We start from the raw sequence: 18,143 nt of genomic DNA on the forward strand, positions 1-18,143 counted from the left end.
CTATGGAAACACTGCCTAGAAACGACAGCCTTAAGACGTTGTCAAGAACCAGGTCCCTAGAAACCAGTCTGTCTCAGATTACACAGGCTGAATAGTCAAAGAGGAGGCATGACCGTCCCCAATATGTAATCTCTCTCACTGTTGTATTAATAGGTTTTAAATATTATATATATATTTCATTTTTTTTTTTCTGTATTATTTTGTTTTATATAATTGACATAAAATCTAAAACTTTGACGATAGAGTGATCATCTAACACTGAGATAATTATATCTTACCTCTTCCAAGCTATGGTCCTCTTCTTTCTGTGAAGTAAAATAGACTATAAGGGTTAAACATAACATTAATGCTACTTTACCATTACCGATTTGCCGCCATTTTGCGATGTGTTTTTCGCCCGTGCGGCTATTACAGATGAAGCACATTGAAACCATGTGCCTCAGCTGTATTAGCCGCATTGCCGAAAACCGCATTGCAAAGTTGTAGTAAAACACGTGCATTTTTAAAAAAAAGCGTTTTTCAAACCAATTAAGGGTCTATTCACACATTGCGATTGAAGCGCGGCCAGAGCCGCATAAAAAAAAACGCATCTAAAAAACAAAATGCGTTTTTACCATGATTAGATGTGGTTTTCGGATGCATTTTTTTTTTTTTTATATATACCTTTAATGTATAAAATCGACCCTAAGAAACATTTCAAAACGCCACAAGAAAGACATGTGGAAACGAGAAGACTGCCACTTAGTGGTAAAACAAAGAAACTACATGATGCAGTCTTGGAAGTAAGGGGATGGGATTCATCAGGGTTTTGTAAAAGTCAGAGCATGGCTTGCTGGATTCCTTTACCAAGCCTCCTCTTTCACATGAGCTTTTTTTACTTTTCATTTGTTAGAGCACCAGATGGGTCGAGAAAGAGTGATACAGAGGCCCGCAACCTCCAGTACTCCAGCTGTTGTGAAACTACAACTCCCAGAATGCCATGACAGCCAAGTGCTTTATTATTCCAGCCAAAGGCAGTAAGGGCATGCTGGGAATTGAAGTTTCACAACAGCTAGAGTGCCGAATGTTGCGGACCCCTGCAGTAGTATATTAGAAGTGTTTCTTCAAAACTTTATATAAAGACTTGACTATGAACTATTCTTTTAGAGACAACACTTGAAAGTAGTGGTAGGAAACCGGTCTACCTGCCAGGTGACGTGAAACTGCAACTCCCAGCAAGTCCTGCCTATTGGAAACCCCCCCATTCATAGTTCCACCATAACAGAGCCCCTGTAACAGATCCAACCAACTACATGCTCCAATAAGAGAGCAAGCCAGCGGCACTGCCCATAATATCATACAATGGTGTTATCTCATTTTCAGCTAGCAACAAAGGATGGTACACGGATGCCCTCAAACACAACGCACAGGGACGAGGGGACAATGGTGGGCATTACCCTGAAGATGGCCCTGCGTGTGCCGGGTCCTTTGTTAGAGTGTTAAAAGTCAAATACGCCTGCCATTCTCATTGTGGTCACCCCTGCTCCAGTGTCCATGTCGGTTATCTACAACAAGCTCACCCTGTTTTTATACATCCGCCAGTTCTTCTGGATAAGCTGCGCTGCTTTTTGTTTGCTTTTGTGCTCTCCTCCGATGAAGGAACTATTGGATCCACGGCGTGAGGATGCGCTAGATGCACTTCTTGCAGAGCTTGGGCGGGACCCCTGTCACGAGGTAAAAAAAGCAGACTTTAATATATACAATGAAAGCGGGCAGCACCGGGGCTCAGCGGGCAGCACCGGGGCTCAGCGGGCAGCACCGGGGCACATACTGGTAGATTAATTGGCTTCCTGTTATGAGCGCCAATAAGGACAGGGACTGTTGGGAGTAATAACCTCTGTATAGCGCTTCGGAATATGTTGGCGCTAGTAGCGTAGTGTAATACTGCCAGATATTTTGAGATAAACCGAACAAGAGAGAACGAAGCAACGGAGTGAAAAGTGCAAGCTGCAAATACATGGCCTGAATTGCTAGCAGGAAAAGGTGATAATGAGTCAGTGTATGTAAAGATGAGCGCAATCATCCATCATAGTAATAAGGAGGGCGGCTCCCCCTCTATATGCTAGAGCAGAGCGCTGCTGGAAAAGATGACCCCCCACTCCGGAGAACTAAGCGCAGCCATATTTTACATGGTCACCCATTCACCATGGCAATCAGTTTGGCTTTTATATGGGGGTTATCCATTGTTTTTCCTATACTGTCATGTCACTTACACAGGCACTGCACATGAGGAACATAAATTAACCTTTTTTGCCGCTTCCAGCGCAGCCCCCTTCTCACGTTTTTCATCCTCCAGTTCCGCTTCCAATCTCTTAATTCTTTGGCTGAGCCGGTTGATTTCTTCTCTGTTGTGTGAAAGAAGATCACAAGAGAATATTTTATTTTACAGTGATTGGTCTGTACAAGAAAATCAGTTCATGCATAGAAACTGGACCAGTGAAATATTTTGGACAACCCGTTCCAAGTGTCACATTCCCCCCCCCCCCCCGCCTATCTGCAGACTGCAGAGAGCTACAACGAGTGTCAGGAGTAGAGGACCCCGCTGGTCCGTACGTTACATGGATGCCCAATTGATTTCAAAGAGCCTCATGTAATGCTGCAGGGCAATGAAGACTTGCGGACTTCTTTTCCGGTCTATAAAAGCTGGTCGCAGGGGCCTGAAAACCAAATGCCGACCTGGTTCTATCAATGCCTAGACTTTGGTTAGAGCTTCAGGAAGTATGCTCGACCACCGCTCCATTCATCTTCTCCTGGCAGCGGTCTTGCGGCTCGGCGGGGAGGGGGAAAACGGACTTCCTGTTCTGGCGATTGGTGGGGGGGCCCAGCAGCCAGACCAAAGCACTGATCTAGCAGTTATCCTTTATCCAGTGGAATACCCCTTTAAAATCAAGTCAATAGATAATAAGTCATAGTTAAAGGGGTTGAGCAGTTTGGAGTGTTTTTATACGGATGACCCCTCCACAGGTTAGGTCATTAGTATACAAATCGGTGGGGGTCCAACACCCGGACCCCGCACCGATCAGCTGTTACGGCTACCTCCGGGCACCGGAAGTTTTGAGGTTGTCGACGCAGGAAGCAGAAGGCTGTGGATAGGTCATCAGTATAAAATACCAACCCAACGTGGACAACCCCTTTAATGGCTTAATCATTCACCTTTCATCTTTTTTATCCTTCAGTCTTTGCAGCTGCTTCTCAAGGTCTGTCTTTTCCTGCTGCAGTTTTTTAAAGTCGGCTCTGTTGAGAATAACATTCGATAGAAAAAATTAACGTATTACAAAAAGTTCGCTCACCAAATTTCCAATGCGTTAGTTGGTGAAAAAAGATGTAAATTGATCCAATTGCTGCAGGTGCTTGTAGATACTCCTAATAGGGTCCTGTGTCGACAGCAGGTAAACAAGGTAATGGAGGTGAATGATGAAGATGTATCCAGCACTCGACATAAAAGTTAAATGTTTTATTAGGTCATGTTAAAAACAAAGAGGTTAAAACAAAAATCCCGGGACCACGCTTACGCGTTTCAGACCATTGAGGTCCTTAATCATAGTTTCGATTAAGCTATAATTAAGGACTTCAATGGTCTGAAACGCGTAAGCGTGTTCCCGGGATTTTTGTTTTAACCTCTTTGTTTTTAACATGACCTAATAAAACATTTAACTTTTATGTCGAGTGCTGGATACATCTTCATCATTCACCTCCATTACCAATAACATTCGATATCAGAAGTCAATACACGTCTAGTCATAGACACTTCTCATCTCCAGTGATCATCTGCTCACTCCTTGGTGCCGAGTCGTTCCTGTAAAGCTGCCCGATCTTCTTTTATCTTCTTGACCAGGTTCCTCAACCTCTCACATTCTTCTTGAGGGTCCGGTTTCTGCAGTAATGGACCCTCTCCCTCACCGGAGCTTGGCGTTCCCCTCACTTGTGGTGACTTGTCCTGCTCTGTAGAGGACTTCTGCGTATTTTCAAATTTCTATAAATGTACAGAATAAAGCTTTTATAAAAATGGTGTAAGGTCTTAGTCTTATTTTGAGCGATTCTCTTTAAAATCTTCACCAATCTCCAAATGCTGTAAAATCGCTTTAATCAGACAACCATGGGAACGGATAGGGGCTGAGTGATCAGAGATTCTGAATTATCAGGCGGTCAAAATATATAAAACTTACTTGCAAGGGCAGAAAACCTTCATGACTAGTGGTAAGTATAATCTTTTATTTTTTTTCCTATCGTCTGCCGCAGCGGACCTTCCGGTCGAAAAACCGCACCACAATTTGGTGTGGTTTTTCGGCTGGAAGGCGCTGCGGGCTCCAGGGCAGATACGCTGTGTACCTTTTACGCAGCGTATCCATCCTGTGTGAACATAACCTTCTGGTGAGGAAAATATTTTGCTAGAAGAACTTGCTCACTCACCTTTTCCAATTCTGAAATCTTCCTCACTAGTCTCTGCTTGCTCCACTCACTGTAACCTGGACAAAAACAGCTAAACGTAAGTACAAAACCTCATGGACCCCTCTAAGTAAATTAGTATTGTCATGCTTTACAGTATTAAAATAAAAACGGGTGTGGACGATAGTGGGAAGGGTGCTGTGGCGAATTGGTTTCCATTATGCACTATGGTGGCACTTTTCAAATTTGAGTGTCATCAATGGTAACGGATAAGTGCTGAATGACCCAAAGGACATAAAATCCCTGCAATGTACAATCCATCTAATTTGTGCACTATAATTACTGGAATTCTATTAAAGTGCCCCCTGGTGGACAAAATGTTAAATGCAGGATATGAAGCTGCACACGATTACTTCATTAACTTTGCATGTTTTGCACATGTGCTGACAAATGTGAGAAACGTCACATTAAATAAACATAAACCAATTCGAACATTAAATAAGTAGGCAGCAGTCCAAACTTTTAAAAAAAGTTACCAATTTCTTTATTCTTCCATGTTGCTGAAAGGGTAACTAAAATTTTCAAAAACTTTTGACATCATAGTGACAAGTCAGAAGTTTTGATCGGTGGGGGTCCGAGCACTGAGACCACCATGATCACTAAAACAAAGTGGTAGAAGCGCTCGGGTGAGTGCTGTGCCACTTTATTTCTGATCGGCTATCCTCGGAAAGCCGAGCGGCTTTCTTTTAAGCCTGTACCCTCCGAGAAAAGCCAATCAGAAACGAAGCGGCACAGCACTCACCCGAGCACTTCTGCTACTCTGTTTTAGTGATCGGTGGGGGTCTCAGTGCTCGGATCCCCACCGATCAAAACTTCTGACACGTCACAAGTTTTTGAAAGGTTTCGTTACACTTGAACGGTCGCAGCATGGGTGAATAAGGAAACCATTCACTTTTTTATATTTTGGAGTGCTGCCTTCTCCCTTTTGTGATATTTGCTGATGGGACGGCTGTGGTGAGGTGTCTGTGACTTGCACCCTCTATTTAGAGGGACACATTGCTGCTTTTTTCTCCATACCTTTTGATCTGGTAGATGTAGGCGACTGTGCCATAGCTCTGTCCAGATCGGCTTTTAGACTCTTGTTTTCCTCCTGTAACTCCTTGACTTGTTTGGAGAATTTCAGTACAGCCGCGTTCAGTGCTTTTTGTCTCATGAGGGAATCCTTACTTTCTGGAGGAGGCCTAACAAAAAAATCAGACCATATTTTATAAATGACACATTCACAGCGATTGGTAGGTGTTGCAGTGCCAGGACCACCTGCCCACTTCTTTATGACATGTCAATACAATCTGTACATAACTAGCGAGTCCACATGCTGCAGAGACTTGATTAAGGCCAGGATCTAACGCACACACGCACACAGTTTTGATGCCTCCTTTGGCTAATTTATTTGAGCCAAAGCCAGAAGTGGATCCAAAAGGAAGGAAAGGTATAAAAGGAAAGACTGACGAGTCTCCTTTCTTTTGTGATCCAACGGAAGGCTCAGAGACTAAGAAGTAACAGACATAAGACATTCATCGCTCCTTCTACTGACCTTTGTTGCGCAGCTTCTGCTTTCACCAACAACATCTGTAGCCTCTGAATCTGTTAATTTTAAACAAAACAGAAAACACAATAAACTTTTTATGTTTCATGTCATAGATAGAAATTGTCCCCCAATCATTGATCTTGGAGACCAGTGTTGCTGGGAAGGCAGTGGTGGTGGTGGTTTAGACCTAAACTTGTGTTTTATTCATGGACATTGGAATATGTTCAGAGATCTTTTTGGACGTATCATTTCCAAAGACAAGAAGTGAAAAAGAACTAATTCCTGTAGCTTTTTGTGGAATATACTGTAAAGTGCCCATGCCTGGCGTTGCGGTCTATCATCAGGACTCACCTCTTCATAATAGGTTTCCATAGCGATCCTCATCTCTTCCAGGCTGGTTGTTTTTAGATCGGTTTGGACTTTGCTTTAAAACATAAAAAGGTAAACACATTTTATCATTGAATTCTGGCAGCACGTGGTGACTCTACCCCATTACCTAAATACGGCTGCACTACGTTACATTTTGTCAGTCTCGTTCCACAACAGGATAGTCAATGGCTTTATGTGCAAAGAATAAACCATCCTACGGTCTAGGAAACTCGATGTCTGTCACTTATTTGATGCCCAGATGGATATTCTAGACCAGCGATCCCCAATGTGTGGATCTCTAGCAGAACAACAACTCCCAGCATGCTCAGGGTAGTTTTGTAACAGCTGGACAGCCATAGGATGAGGATCACTGGTCTTGATTATCTCTTCTAGCCTTACATAATATATCAACCCCTTGCCGTCGCAGCCATCTTTCCTCCCCGCCTTTCAAATGCCGTAACGTTTTTATTTTTTTGTCAACATAGCCGTATTAGAGCTTCATCATTGCAGGACGAGTTGTAGTTTTTAACGGCACCCTATAATGTACAGAAAAACGAAAAAACAATACTTTGTGGGGTGGAATATAAAAAAACAAAACACAGCGATTCCTTCATTGTTTTTTGGGTTTTGTTTTTACGTCATTCACGAGCGGTAAAAATTAAATGTTAACTTTATTCTACGGGTCAGTACAATGACGGCCATACCAAATTCATACAGGGTATTTTTTTTATGACTTACTACTATTACAAAGAAAAAACTATTTATAGGTTTGTTTTTTTTACATTTGTAGAAAACTTGCAAATAGATTTTTTTTTGTACATTCCTAAGCACTTTACTTAACGATTTATTTAAAAAAAATATTGCTGTATATTGTGATTTTTACCAGCTCCTATTAAGTCAATGATAGTAGAACAAAGATGGCAGACTTGGGGGTCTTCAATAGGGCCCCAGGTTACAATGACAACTCCGAAACAGCCGGAGGGGCCGATGGTTATCTCAAATCCCGGCCGTAAGAGAGGAGTGTCAGCTGTAACACACAGCTGACACCTGCAGCACATGGAGCAAGAACAGCCCATGAGCCCGCTCCATACTCCTCCCCTACCGACCATGACATACAGTTACGTCAAATGTCGGTAAGGGAGGAGTATGGAGCATGTTAAATAGGATACATTGTTGAGTTTCATACCTTAAGGCATTATCTTTTTCTTTACACTGCTTTTCCAACTTCAGAATTTTCTGCTTGAGATTATTCACGATCTGCAATGAAGATAAAAATAAAAATGTCAATCACAGCTTGGTGATAAGGATTATGACTAGTTTGCACAAGCTGCGCTACTACGGAGCATAACAAATGTGTTTAACTGGTTCCCGACCGCTGGCTGTATTTTTACGGCCAGCAGTCAGGGTCCTTAAAACCCGCGCCATAGACTTTTTACGGCTCGGGTTTTAACTTGCTGCCCGCGCGATCGGGCAGCTGAATGTCGGGTCTCCGGCTGTCAGTGACTGCCGGGGACCCTGAGGAGAAGATAGGAGCAGCTTTCGCTGCTTCTGTCTTCTCTGATCTATTTTACACAGCGTTCAATGAACGCTGTGTATAGGAATAGAGACAGCAGCAGCGGCGCTGTCTCTATTCCTCCCGGTGATCATGTGACAGGTCACATGATCGCCGGGTGCCGTTAGTGACGGACTGCTGCTCGGTCTAACTAGACCCAGCACAGCCCTATTAGTGACAATCGTCACTATGAGAGGGCTGATTTCCCCTGTAACTGGGGCTGCTGTGCAGTTACAGTGGAAAAACATGGTGTAAAAGAAAGAAAACAAATATATAAAGTTCCCCAAAGGTCTTTTTTGACCTTAGAGGGACAGACCATAGTAATAAAAAAATAATAAAGTAAAGTGCAAAAGTAAATTAAATAATAAATACACATAAAATACCCACCCCAAAAAAAAACGTTCCCCCCGCCAATCATTGTTGTAACGCTAGCGCTGACCCAATTACCCTAATATAGACATGTAATATATTAAAATTTACAGTAGACAATGGCGATCACAAATAAAAGATCTATTTTAGGGTAAAACTATGTTATTACCCCAAAAAAATAGCTGAAACGTAAAAAAGCTTATTTATTTACTATTATTTTCAAACTTTATGAATAAAAATTCTAAAATAGCAAAAAAGGTGTGTATAAAAACGATAAAAAATGAAACCTGCATGGTCTACGGAAAAAACGTCGCAAAAATAACGTCGTTAGCCCAACAAATAAAAACGTTATAGCCATTTAACTAACACGTGCTAAAAAGGGCTAAACGGTGTCTGGTCCTGAAGGCGCAAAATAGCCCGGTCCTGAACTGGTTAAAGAGGTTTTCCCATGAAGGACATGTATGACATATCCACAGGATACGTCATAAATGTCAGATAGATGCGGGTCCCACCTCTGTCTCCAGAGCGGGGCCCCCTAATCCCCGTTCTAGCTTTTTGTGCTCACGGTGACTCCCGGCCACGTCCCGACTTTATGGTCGGGAGTTACGGAAACAGCGTATCTCGCTGAGCTACACAAAGAGCTAGAACGGGGATTATGGGGCCCTGTTTTAGAGATAGTTGCGGGCCCCAGAGGTGGGACCCACATCTATCTGACATTTATGACCTATCCTGTGGATAGGTCATAAATGTCCTACATGGGAAAACCCCTTTAATACATAGTGTCAAGTGATGGCCCTAACAGAACATCAAGTAATGGATGCAAAATACTCGTCATGACTGGAATGTTGCGGCTGCCACGGACATTAACATCTGCCCCAACTCCCATTTTTTTTTTAAATCAATTGCAAAACACATAATAACTCACCAAACTGCTGTCACATCTTTTGTCCACCAGGCTCCTTGCAAATTCTGAACTCTGTATTTTATTATAAAACAGTGTGAGTATTTTTCACGTAATATCAAGAAGGCCAGCATGTGTAGGTGAATGCGGAGCAAATTCTGCAATACCCACTGCAGCCATTGCACAAGAGGGGCATTGTTTCAGAAAGAAATCAGCCATGCTTTAAACTCACACATCCGTTTAAGGAATTACAGATCCGATTTTTCCTATGTTGCACTGGGAAAGACCGTCCAAGCAAACTAATTATTCAGACAAATACACAGTAAGGTCCTCTGCACACGGCCGTGCCTGCTACCACGGCCGGCTGCGGACAGTCACCCGCATTTGCGGGCTGTGCTCCCATTATAAAGTATAGGAGCACAGTCCTTAAAAATCAAAAAATAGGACATGTCGTATTTTTTGCGGGTCATTTCTACGGCCCGGACACCTTCCTGTAAATATACGGGAAGGTGTCCGTGGGCGAAAGAAATGAATGGGTCCGTAACTTGATCCGCAATTACAGTCCGAAAATGTGGATCAAAATTACGGCCATGTGCATGGGGCTTTAAGCAGTGATCTCCAGCCTGTGACTCTACAGCTGTTGCAAAACTACAACTCCGAGCATGATCGGACTTATAATCTTCCAACAGCTGGAAAGCCACTGCTTTAACGCCAGGATCACACACAGTTTTGATGCCGTTTTTTGCATTAAACACAGAAGTGGACACAAGAGAAAGGAGATACTTCAGTCTTTTCTCTATACCTTTTCTTCCCTTTGGATCCATTTCTGGCTTTGGCTCAAAAAACAAAACAAAACCAAAGAGTCACAAAAACTGCATCAAAATTGTGTGTGTGTGATTTTGGCCTAAAGGATCATTGATCGTGCTCCTAGATCGGGAGAACACTCACTCTTGAGGGATCCAGAAACTGTTCAATTTGACGGTCTTTTTTGTTGTTTTCTTCCTCCAATCTCCGGAGTTTCGTTTTCATTATATCCGCTTCAGTCTTTTGTGCTTGTAACATCTGAATGAAAAAGAAATAAAGAAAACATATTAAACAATATTAGTGATAATAATGAGGTGAATGGAAGCTGCTCACTTTTCTCTTATATGAAGTCTCATATATATATATATATCTCCTAGTCAGTTGCTTCCAAAATATGCTGAGCGACAACCACTAATTGCAGCCATTCCAGTGTTCATAGGGTTGTCACCCAGCGGCCCCTACATGGGATATATATATAATCTGCCTAGTGATGCAGTTACGTCTTCCCACTCCCCTCTCTCATACTGCACCATCTATGGTCACTATACTTTTGGCGGTGTTCATGAACCAGGAAGAACAGGATGAGCACAGTTATAAGATAGGAGAGTGTATGAAGCTGTGCTGCAGGGTATGGTAGCGGTCGGTGTAAGATGAATACAGGGTTTCTATATATGAAATGTGATAATCGCCAAACCTTTAGAAAATGTCTAATAAAATCCTTGCAAATAAAGTAATTCTAACCACGGCGGCAAACAATACAGCTGTATCCACAAGCGCCGGCATGCACCTTTTTCAAGTCTAAGATCTGGTCATACATGTCCTCTTTTTCTTTGAAATCTGGCGTCCCGGGTATATAACCTGTGTTTAAAAACAACAACATACAATTTGCTGAATAATAAAATTGAACTACATTGTCAGAAATAACAAATAAGAACACAAAAAAGACGCGGGTAAGCTCCCCTGAATTGCGATGGAGCGAATGCGCATGCCTAGTCGCAGCAGAAATCAGAGTTTTAAATGCGCATTTCTGCCACGGATAATCTTCAAACTCCACGGTGCATATGGTGTGCGGATTTGCCGCGTGGATTTTCCTGCGGCAAATCCGCAGCGTAATACAGTAGCAGCAAAGTAAATGAAACTTCAAAAACTTCAAAAAAACTTCAGAAAAATGCAACAGACGACATTATTCTGCAATAGAAACCTGGCGGGACGTAATCTAAGAGCTTAATTTACACATCGGACCAATGATGACCAAAAACTATGATTGATCTATAAAAAGAGTAAAGCGCGAACAGAACGGCTCCTACACGTCTGGATCGTAGTTACCATTACTAGCAGAACGGGAATATTTGGGTTTCTTCATCCCAAGAGCTTCCTTTAGGTACTCCGGGGTGCTGCTGCCGGGGCTCACCCACGCCTGGCCCATGTCCATGTCAGATTTCAAAGGCTGAGTGAGGCCTGAGAGGAAACACAAGAGGATGAAATGAGGGAATAAAGTATCATAAACACACTCCAAACTCTGCAAGAATCAGGAGGAAACAATCTGCACCGCTCTACATCGCAGAACATGAATCTCCACTTTACCAGCATGTCATTTTTAAATCCCAAATTCTCAGATCGGATTTGACGCAGATCTCACCCTTTTTGAATTGCAAAGAGTAAAACCTGCCATGAAAATCCGCAACAAATCAGCCACGTGTGCTATTAGCCTTAGGCCCAGTTCACTTTTTTTTTTTTTACGCTGATTGACGGGGAAACCGCGGCAAATAACGCCTGAGACCGCCTGCCATTTTTTTGGGTGTTGGTTTTCAGCTGCTCGTGGTAAAAAAAATAAAAACTAAAGAGACATGCTCTTTGTTGCCGCGGTTCCCGCCTCTGACCTCCCGTTGAAATCAATGGGAGGTAGAGAAAGCGTTTTTTGTCCAATGGTCGTGGGCGAAAAGCGCAGCAATAAACAGGGCAAGAAATTGCAGGCAGGTCAAAATCTCCCCCAAAGTTCCTGAAAGAATTTTGAGGCAATTTTTCTGCCTGCAAAAAAAAAAAAAAAAAAAAAAAAAAAAAGCACTGTGTGAACAGGGCCTTAAAGTTCCATAGTATAACTGCCTAATACAGGAACGGTGATGGAAGAGCTTCTTTCCTCTAGACACAAACAGACGATTTAGACCATTTTCTGCCGACTGTTGGTGCTTTTTCCAGAACTAGCATGACCGGCAGAGATCTGTGAATAAGGTTGATCTGCCGTGTTGGAGCTGCATCCCATCAATAGAAGCCCAGACCAGCCCACAGAGATGATCAGGACAGAGATCGATCAGCGATTTGTCGTTCTAAAGGGAACCGGTCACCAGCATTTCACCTATTGAACTCTCCTCACCCCTCTCTGGCCGATACTGTCAAAAGTTGATTGCCGTTACCCCCTCTCCTAAACTCCTCCTCTGACCGTAAATAACGGTCTGCAAACAGTTCACGCCTTTTATGGTAATAATCCGGCAGTCTCATTCGTTCCTCTTCCTATGCCCGCCCACTGCCAAAAACTGGCCCTCCCTGAATGCCGAAATCTCGTCGGAGATCGTGCACATGCGCCCGTCATGTATGGCCCGATACCCTTCCCTGCTTTGTGTGGGCCGGACGAGGAATGAAGATGTGACTCTTTTATGCTCATTAGCATACGGCACGGGAACACTAAAAAAAATCAATTCTAAAAGGTACAGAGCCGACTAATTCTAGCTTACATAAAAATGATTTTTCACCGACCGCCACCAGGTATTGCTGGTTTAATAGCTGAAATGCTGGTGACCGATTTGACAGGTTCCCTTTAACTTATGGCAATGTCATCCAAATCGGCAATCGTCACAGACCAACCACAAGTTATTCAGAAAACGGCCGCCTCTTATCACTAACCTTATGTTTGACCGGCTTTAGGATCGAGCAACGACCCCATTAAACATGAAGAGTCAGCGGATTTGCTAGCATAAAAGCTAAAATTTAGATTAGTTTTGTAGAATAGATTATTCTGACCACACAGAAGGAACACAAGCTCCGGTCCGAGAACTGGAAATGACAGTCCGGCATGTGTGACGCTTATTGTTAGTTTGGTATCATTGATATCACTTCAATTAAAGCTTTTCTAATGAGTTCTATAGAAGAACAAAGTCCGAGCGTTACCATTGCCTTGTTTGAGGGAGCTGAGCCACAGCTGTCGCGGCACTTTCATCATCGGGTTCTCTGCGTGCATTTGTCCCGTCCCTTTCAGAGATCTCCATACAGGGGCTTTTTTAGGGTTCAACTTTGCGCTGGAGAGATAAGGAGAATCTGCAAAAAATAAATGAGAAAACTATTTAATCTTCTGAAACAATATAAATGATAGCGGAGAGGGGTGTAGTCATCATTAATCTCCCCCGCCCCGCACCTCTCTACATACAACTCAATGTCATGGGGCAGAATTAACAGGCCGAGTATATGTGCGCCGTTCATGAAGATTGGTCACTATTCTTATAAAAAACTGACAAACCCTTAAAACCGAGGATTGGGGAACTGGATTGTGAGCCCTATTGGAGACCGGGATTGATGTGAGTGATAAGCTCTGTACAGCGCTGCGGGATACGTTGGTGCTATATAAGCGACAGGGAATTAAACAGTCATAAATGTGTTTCTGCTGATGGATCCTGTTAATTTAAGCAGGATCAACCGGCAATTTAAGGACTGAATTTTTACCCATCCGATCCTGCGGTTTCCTCAAAATTGGCGTCAGAGATGGTGATTGTGGGACTTCATGTCTACCTAATGGAGTTTTCTCCTAAGTGAATGTCCAACTTTTAACATCTGAAGTCCAAAATTCTGTGTCAATTTGTATTCCCAAAGTTAACATCCACAGGATAGGTGATGAGTGTCTGATCGCTGAATTCCCCACGATTGCTAGAACAGGGGACCTGAGACCCCCGTTCCTCCTTACTCCACATGGAGCGGAGGACGATCATGCGGCCTGCCGCTCCATCCACAGACTAATGGAGAAAGCCGAGTGCTGTACTCCGTTGTCTGTCAGTCCCATAGACTTTGAACGGAGCAGCATAAGAGCACGCGTTGGTGTCGCTCCATTTAAAGTTCTCATCACTGTGGTCTTGGAGTGAGGAGGAAAAGGAGGCTCGGGACCCCCATTCCAGTGATTGTGGGGCAGTGGGGGTCCCAGTGGTAAGGCCCCCAGCAATAAGACATTTATCAGCTACCCTGTGAATAATTAATAAACGTTTATAATATACCTTTATAGTGGTCAGATGTATGGACATCATTAAATAGGCTCTGTCACCACATTATAAGTGCCCTATCTCCTATATAAGATCGGCGCTATAATGTAGGTGACAACAGTGCTTTTTATTTAGAAAAACAATCAATTTTTAGCACTTTATGAGCGATATGCTAATGAGCTTCTTAATGCCCAACTGGGCGTGTTTTTACTTTAGAACAAGTGGGTGTTGTACAGAGGAGTGTATGACGGTGACCAATCAGCGTCATGCACTCCTCTCCATTCATTTACACAGCAGATAGCGATATAGCTATATCGCTATGTGCTGCCACATAAACACACTATAACATTACTGTAGTGTCCTGATAATGAATATACATTACCTCCAGCCAGGACGTGAGGTGTATTCAAAATCCTGTCACTTCTGTAGCGTCTCTCTGAGATTTACAGAAAGGCAAGCGTAATCTCGCGAGATTACGATGTAACCTGTCATTTCAAACAAGAATACGTTTGCCTTGCTGGAATCTCACAGAAAAGATTCAGAAGTGTCAGGATTCTGAATAAACATCACGTCCAGGCTGGTAGTGATGTATATTCATTATCAGGACACTACAGTAATGTTAGTGTGTGTGTGTGTGTGTGTGTGTGTGTGTGTGTGTGTGTGTGTGTGTGTGTATGTGACTGCACAGAACGATATAACTATATCGTGATCTTCTGACTAAATGAATGCACAGAAGTGTATGAGGCTGATTGGTCACTGATTGGTCAGCGTCATACACTCCTCTGTACAACGCCCACTTGGTCTAAAGTAAAAAATGCCCACTTGGGCATTAAGAAACTCATTAGCATAAAGCTAAAAATCTCTCATAAAGTGGTAAAAATAGATCATTTTTCTAAATAAAAAGCATTACTGTCACCTACATTATAGCGCCCATTTCCTTATGTAGGAGATAGGGCACTTATAATGTGGTGACAGAGCCTCTTTAAATGATAAAATTAGGGCAACCTTTAGCCACCACCAGAGGGAGCTTCAGCGCAATATATATATATCATATCACTGCACTCCTGCTCCCTTAGATAGGGCAGAAATTCTCTCTTCAGCAGAACTATATGCATAGGGGACATACAGAGAAACAAGGCAGGTGGGATGGGGAGGGGTCTTAAAGCTGCCTGGAGGCATTTGATATGTGATTATGTAATCCTGTAGTTTACAGGAAGTCAGCGACACAGGAGAGACTGACCACCTGTCTACATATGAGAGCATGGTCTATTTAGGTGGTCAAACAGATATATATGACACAGCTGCCCATAATGAAAGGGTTCAACATGTATAGATGCAACTGAGCTGGGAAGAAACATATGACCCTGCTAGAATATTGCTGGTGAGATAGCATGATGTGTGCAAAAGAAAAGAAAATTGCCGGAGTGATTCTTTAAACTCAATAATAAAACAGTATGCAATAAGCTCCCCCCAGTGGTGGCTGCGGGTAGCTAGAATTTTATTATTAAACGGTGTCCATGCAGAGGATTTGGATGTCTGTATTCGATTAGACACAAAATAGTGTTCAAACGCAGATTTACTATATGATGGACATTCCCGTCTTTATTTAATCCATACCATACGCTTTTAACATTTGTAATGTATTGGCCATACAATATAGGAGGCAGTGACTTACTTTGAGACCTGGGTGGTTTACTTGATTTCTTCTTTACTTTCTACATAAATAAAAAAAAAACTTTCAATATTAAAAAATGGAGTATGTTTTATTGTGACGTAGCATATGGAATAGAAATGGGCCCATTGTATGTCAATATTTAATTCATAGGCTCAATGTAACCCACCAAGACTTCTCTTTAGTGCCTCATTATCCCTGAAAACTTCAACAGACCTATGAATATGATCTGTATTATGGCCGCAAATCCCGGCCGGACCATAGGTCTAATGACACGAACATAGATGCTCCCGTATTACGCTCATCTAAGGCTGGCCTATGGGTGGATTTTGTAAAAATCGACATACTAAAGGTTTCCCTGAATGCGGATTATGTATAAATAGTAGTGGAATTTATCATAATATGACATAGAAGTATTTAACATTGCATCATCATATGATACAATGTAACGTTCTTCATACCTTATCTGTGTCGGATTCATACGTAATAGCAGAAACTGCGTCATCACCCGGCTGTGACAGCTCCTGATACTTGAAATAAGAAGAACGAGGATTAAAAGCAAAATAAAAAAAAATATATAATAAAAATAATATATATATATATATATATATAAATAAAATAAAAAAAAACATAAAAAAAATCAATAAAAAAAAAAAAATCGCAGCTGTTGGAAAGTTAATTAATCAGCTATAAATTAGATCTGCATTTTACTACAGAATGAGGTAAAGGGTTGGCCCAACTGTTAGACAACTTTTTTTCCCAAATTCCTTAAGAGGTCATTGAGACCCACCTCTATAGAGGTGCTGGAAAGTCTGAGCGTCCGTCAATAAACTTCATGTACATACATTATTCCATATAGATGTCTGGCTGGTATCAGAGGGGGGGATCCGGCTTATCACTGATATTTTTTAAGTATTTCTACATAGAAGACACAGCTCTAAAAACCCATACTGTAAATGTAACGATCCCAACACCTGTGTGTCCATCACATGACCATGGACAGAATTGTATCCACTGGAAGTAAACATGGAAGGTTCCTACTGAATAACAGCAAGCAGAGATCTTGAAAACCGTGAGGAATTAATACAGAAAGTTTATTGGAAAATTTTAATCATTCAAAACATAATATTAATTTTTTGAAAACCGGACATTATTTATCTAGTACGGATCCTGAGTTACAGTCTGTATTTTACTCCAGAGTTGCATTCACATGTCAGAGCTGAAATCTCCCAGCATTCCTTGCTCACTCACTGTCTGGACCACGCTCCGGTGATTTAGATTCTGGGAAATGTCGTCTTTACACCAGACGCTCTCCATCACAAATCCGGTCAGATTAGATGGAATGAATAGAACTACATGCAGAACTATTCTTCCCATCAAAACGACGAACCCTTATGCAACTCAAGATCCGTCGGGCGCCGGTTTTATCGACCGTACTACAGATCCTGAAGAGCGTCACAGCTTCTGTCTCCAGTTGTAATTAATATTTGATAATAAAAAATAAAATATAAAAATCCTTGCCGTAAATAACTTACCACATCGTCAAGATCTTCAGCTTCAGTCACATTTTCACTGGACAGCCAAGACATCTCTCACTGCGCTCGACTACTCCGTAAACAGCAGCACCGCTATTGAGAAACACAACAAAAAAGGTCTGGTTAGTTTCAGTCCCAACTGGGCACCCCTTGTCCACATGTCCTATTAGGCCATCATGGAGGGGGGGGGGGGTGCACTTTCTTTTAGTGAGAATGGAGAAGAGTGGCTCGTGCTCTGGAGAAGAGCGGCGCGACTATCTGCAGATTCAGCAGCCTGACCGGAAGTGATCACCTGATCTTAGGGGTACGGCGCTCCACTGAATGGACCAACCCCATTAATAATTATGGCCACAACATTGTACAGTCCAGCAACAGTTCCCGCTCCGAGGACCGCGGCAGGCGGGGACTTTTACCGGGGCGGTGCACCTGTCGATCCGTAACCCAGGGGTCCTAACGCGAGCTCAGGGTGAACAGAAACCTCCCGTGTGCTGCTCACGATTTATCAGAGCGGATTCACCATCGCATAACGCCGCCATTCCCATCGCCATAACCCACAAATGTTTTTTTTTTTTTTCTGTAGAGGGGCGTGGCTTTCCAGACCACACCTACTGCGACTGATTCATGAAACTTCTGAAAAGTGGCAGTAACCAACGCTCTCCAACGTTCCTCGCAGACGTGCCCCTTGTTGGG

The 18,143-nt window shown here is 42.6% G+C and overlaps 1 protein-coding gene across 2 annotated transcripts in view; it reads right to left on the bottom strand.

The window, feature by feature from the left end:
* Nucleotides 1-18,143, bottom strand: part of IQCE (IQ motif containing E) — a 28,698-nt gene that overhangs the window by 9,693 nt on the left and 862 nt on the right. For both annotated transcript variants that reach the window (XR_012849550.1, XM_075830361.1), the window contains exons 2-19: nucleotides 17,454-17,546; nucleotides 16,380-16,448; nucleotides 15,922-15,961; nucleotides 13,171-13,317; nucleotides 11,335-11,466; nucleotides 10,796-10,866; nucleotides 10,153-10,266; nucleotides 9,229-9,279; nucleotides 7,569-7,639; nucleotides 6,365-6,437; nucleotides 6,020-6,069; nucleotides 5,503-5,666; nucleotides 4,450-4,505; nucleotides 3,816-4,012; nucleotides 3,193-3,273; nucleotides 2,285-2,384; nucleotides 1,560-1,703; nucleotides 279-305 (exon numbers count right to left, since the gene is read on the bottom strand). Coding sequence is in view for 1 of the 2 variants with exons in the window: in XM_075830361.1 (XP_075686476.1) it covers nucleotides 279-305; nucleotides 1,560-1,703; nucleotides 2,285-2,384; nucleotides 3,193-3,273; nucleotides 3,816-4,012; nucleotides 4,450-4,505; nucleotides 5,503-5,666; nucleotides 6,020-6,069; nucleotides 6,365-6,437; nucleotides 7,569-7,639; nucleotides 9,229-9,279; nucleotides 10,153-10,266; nucleotides 10,796-10,866; nucleotides 11,335-11,466; nucleotides 13,171-13,317; nucleotides 15,922-15,961; nucleotides 16,380-16,448; nucleotides 17,454-17,507 (1,641 nt within the window). In the remaining variant the exon portion in view is untranslated. The remainder of the gene's footprint in view (nucleotides 1-278; nucleotides 306-1,559; nucleotides 1,704-2,284; nucleotides 2,385-3,192; nucleotides 3,274-3,815; nucleotides 4,013-4,449; nucleotides 4,506-5,502; nucleotides 5,667-6,019; nucleotides 6,070-6,364; nucleotides 6,438-7,568; nucleotides 7,640-9,228; nucleotides 9,280-10,152; nucleotides 10,267-10,795; nucleotides 10,867-11,334; nucleotides 11,467-13,170; nucleotides 13,318-15,921; nucleotides 15,962-16,379; nucleotides 16,449-17,453; nucleotides 17,547-18,143) is intronic.

Source organism: Rhinoderma darwinii, chromosome 6, assembly GCF_050947455.1.
Source record: "Rhinoderma darwinii isolate aRhiDar2 chromosome 6, aRhiDar2.hap1, whole genome shotgun sequence".
Classification (NCBI taxonomy): Eukaryota; Metazoa; Chordata; class Amphibia; order Anura; family Rhinodermatidae; genus Rhinoderma; species Rhinoderma darwinii.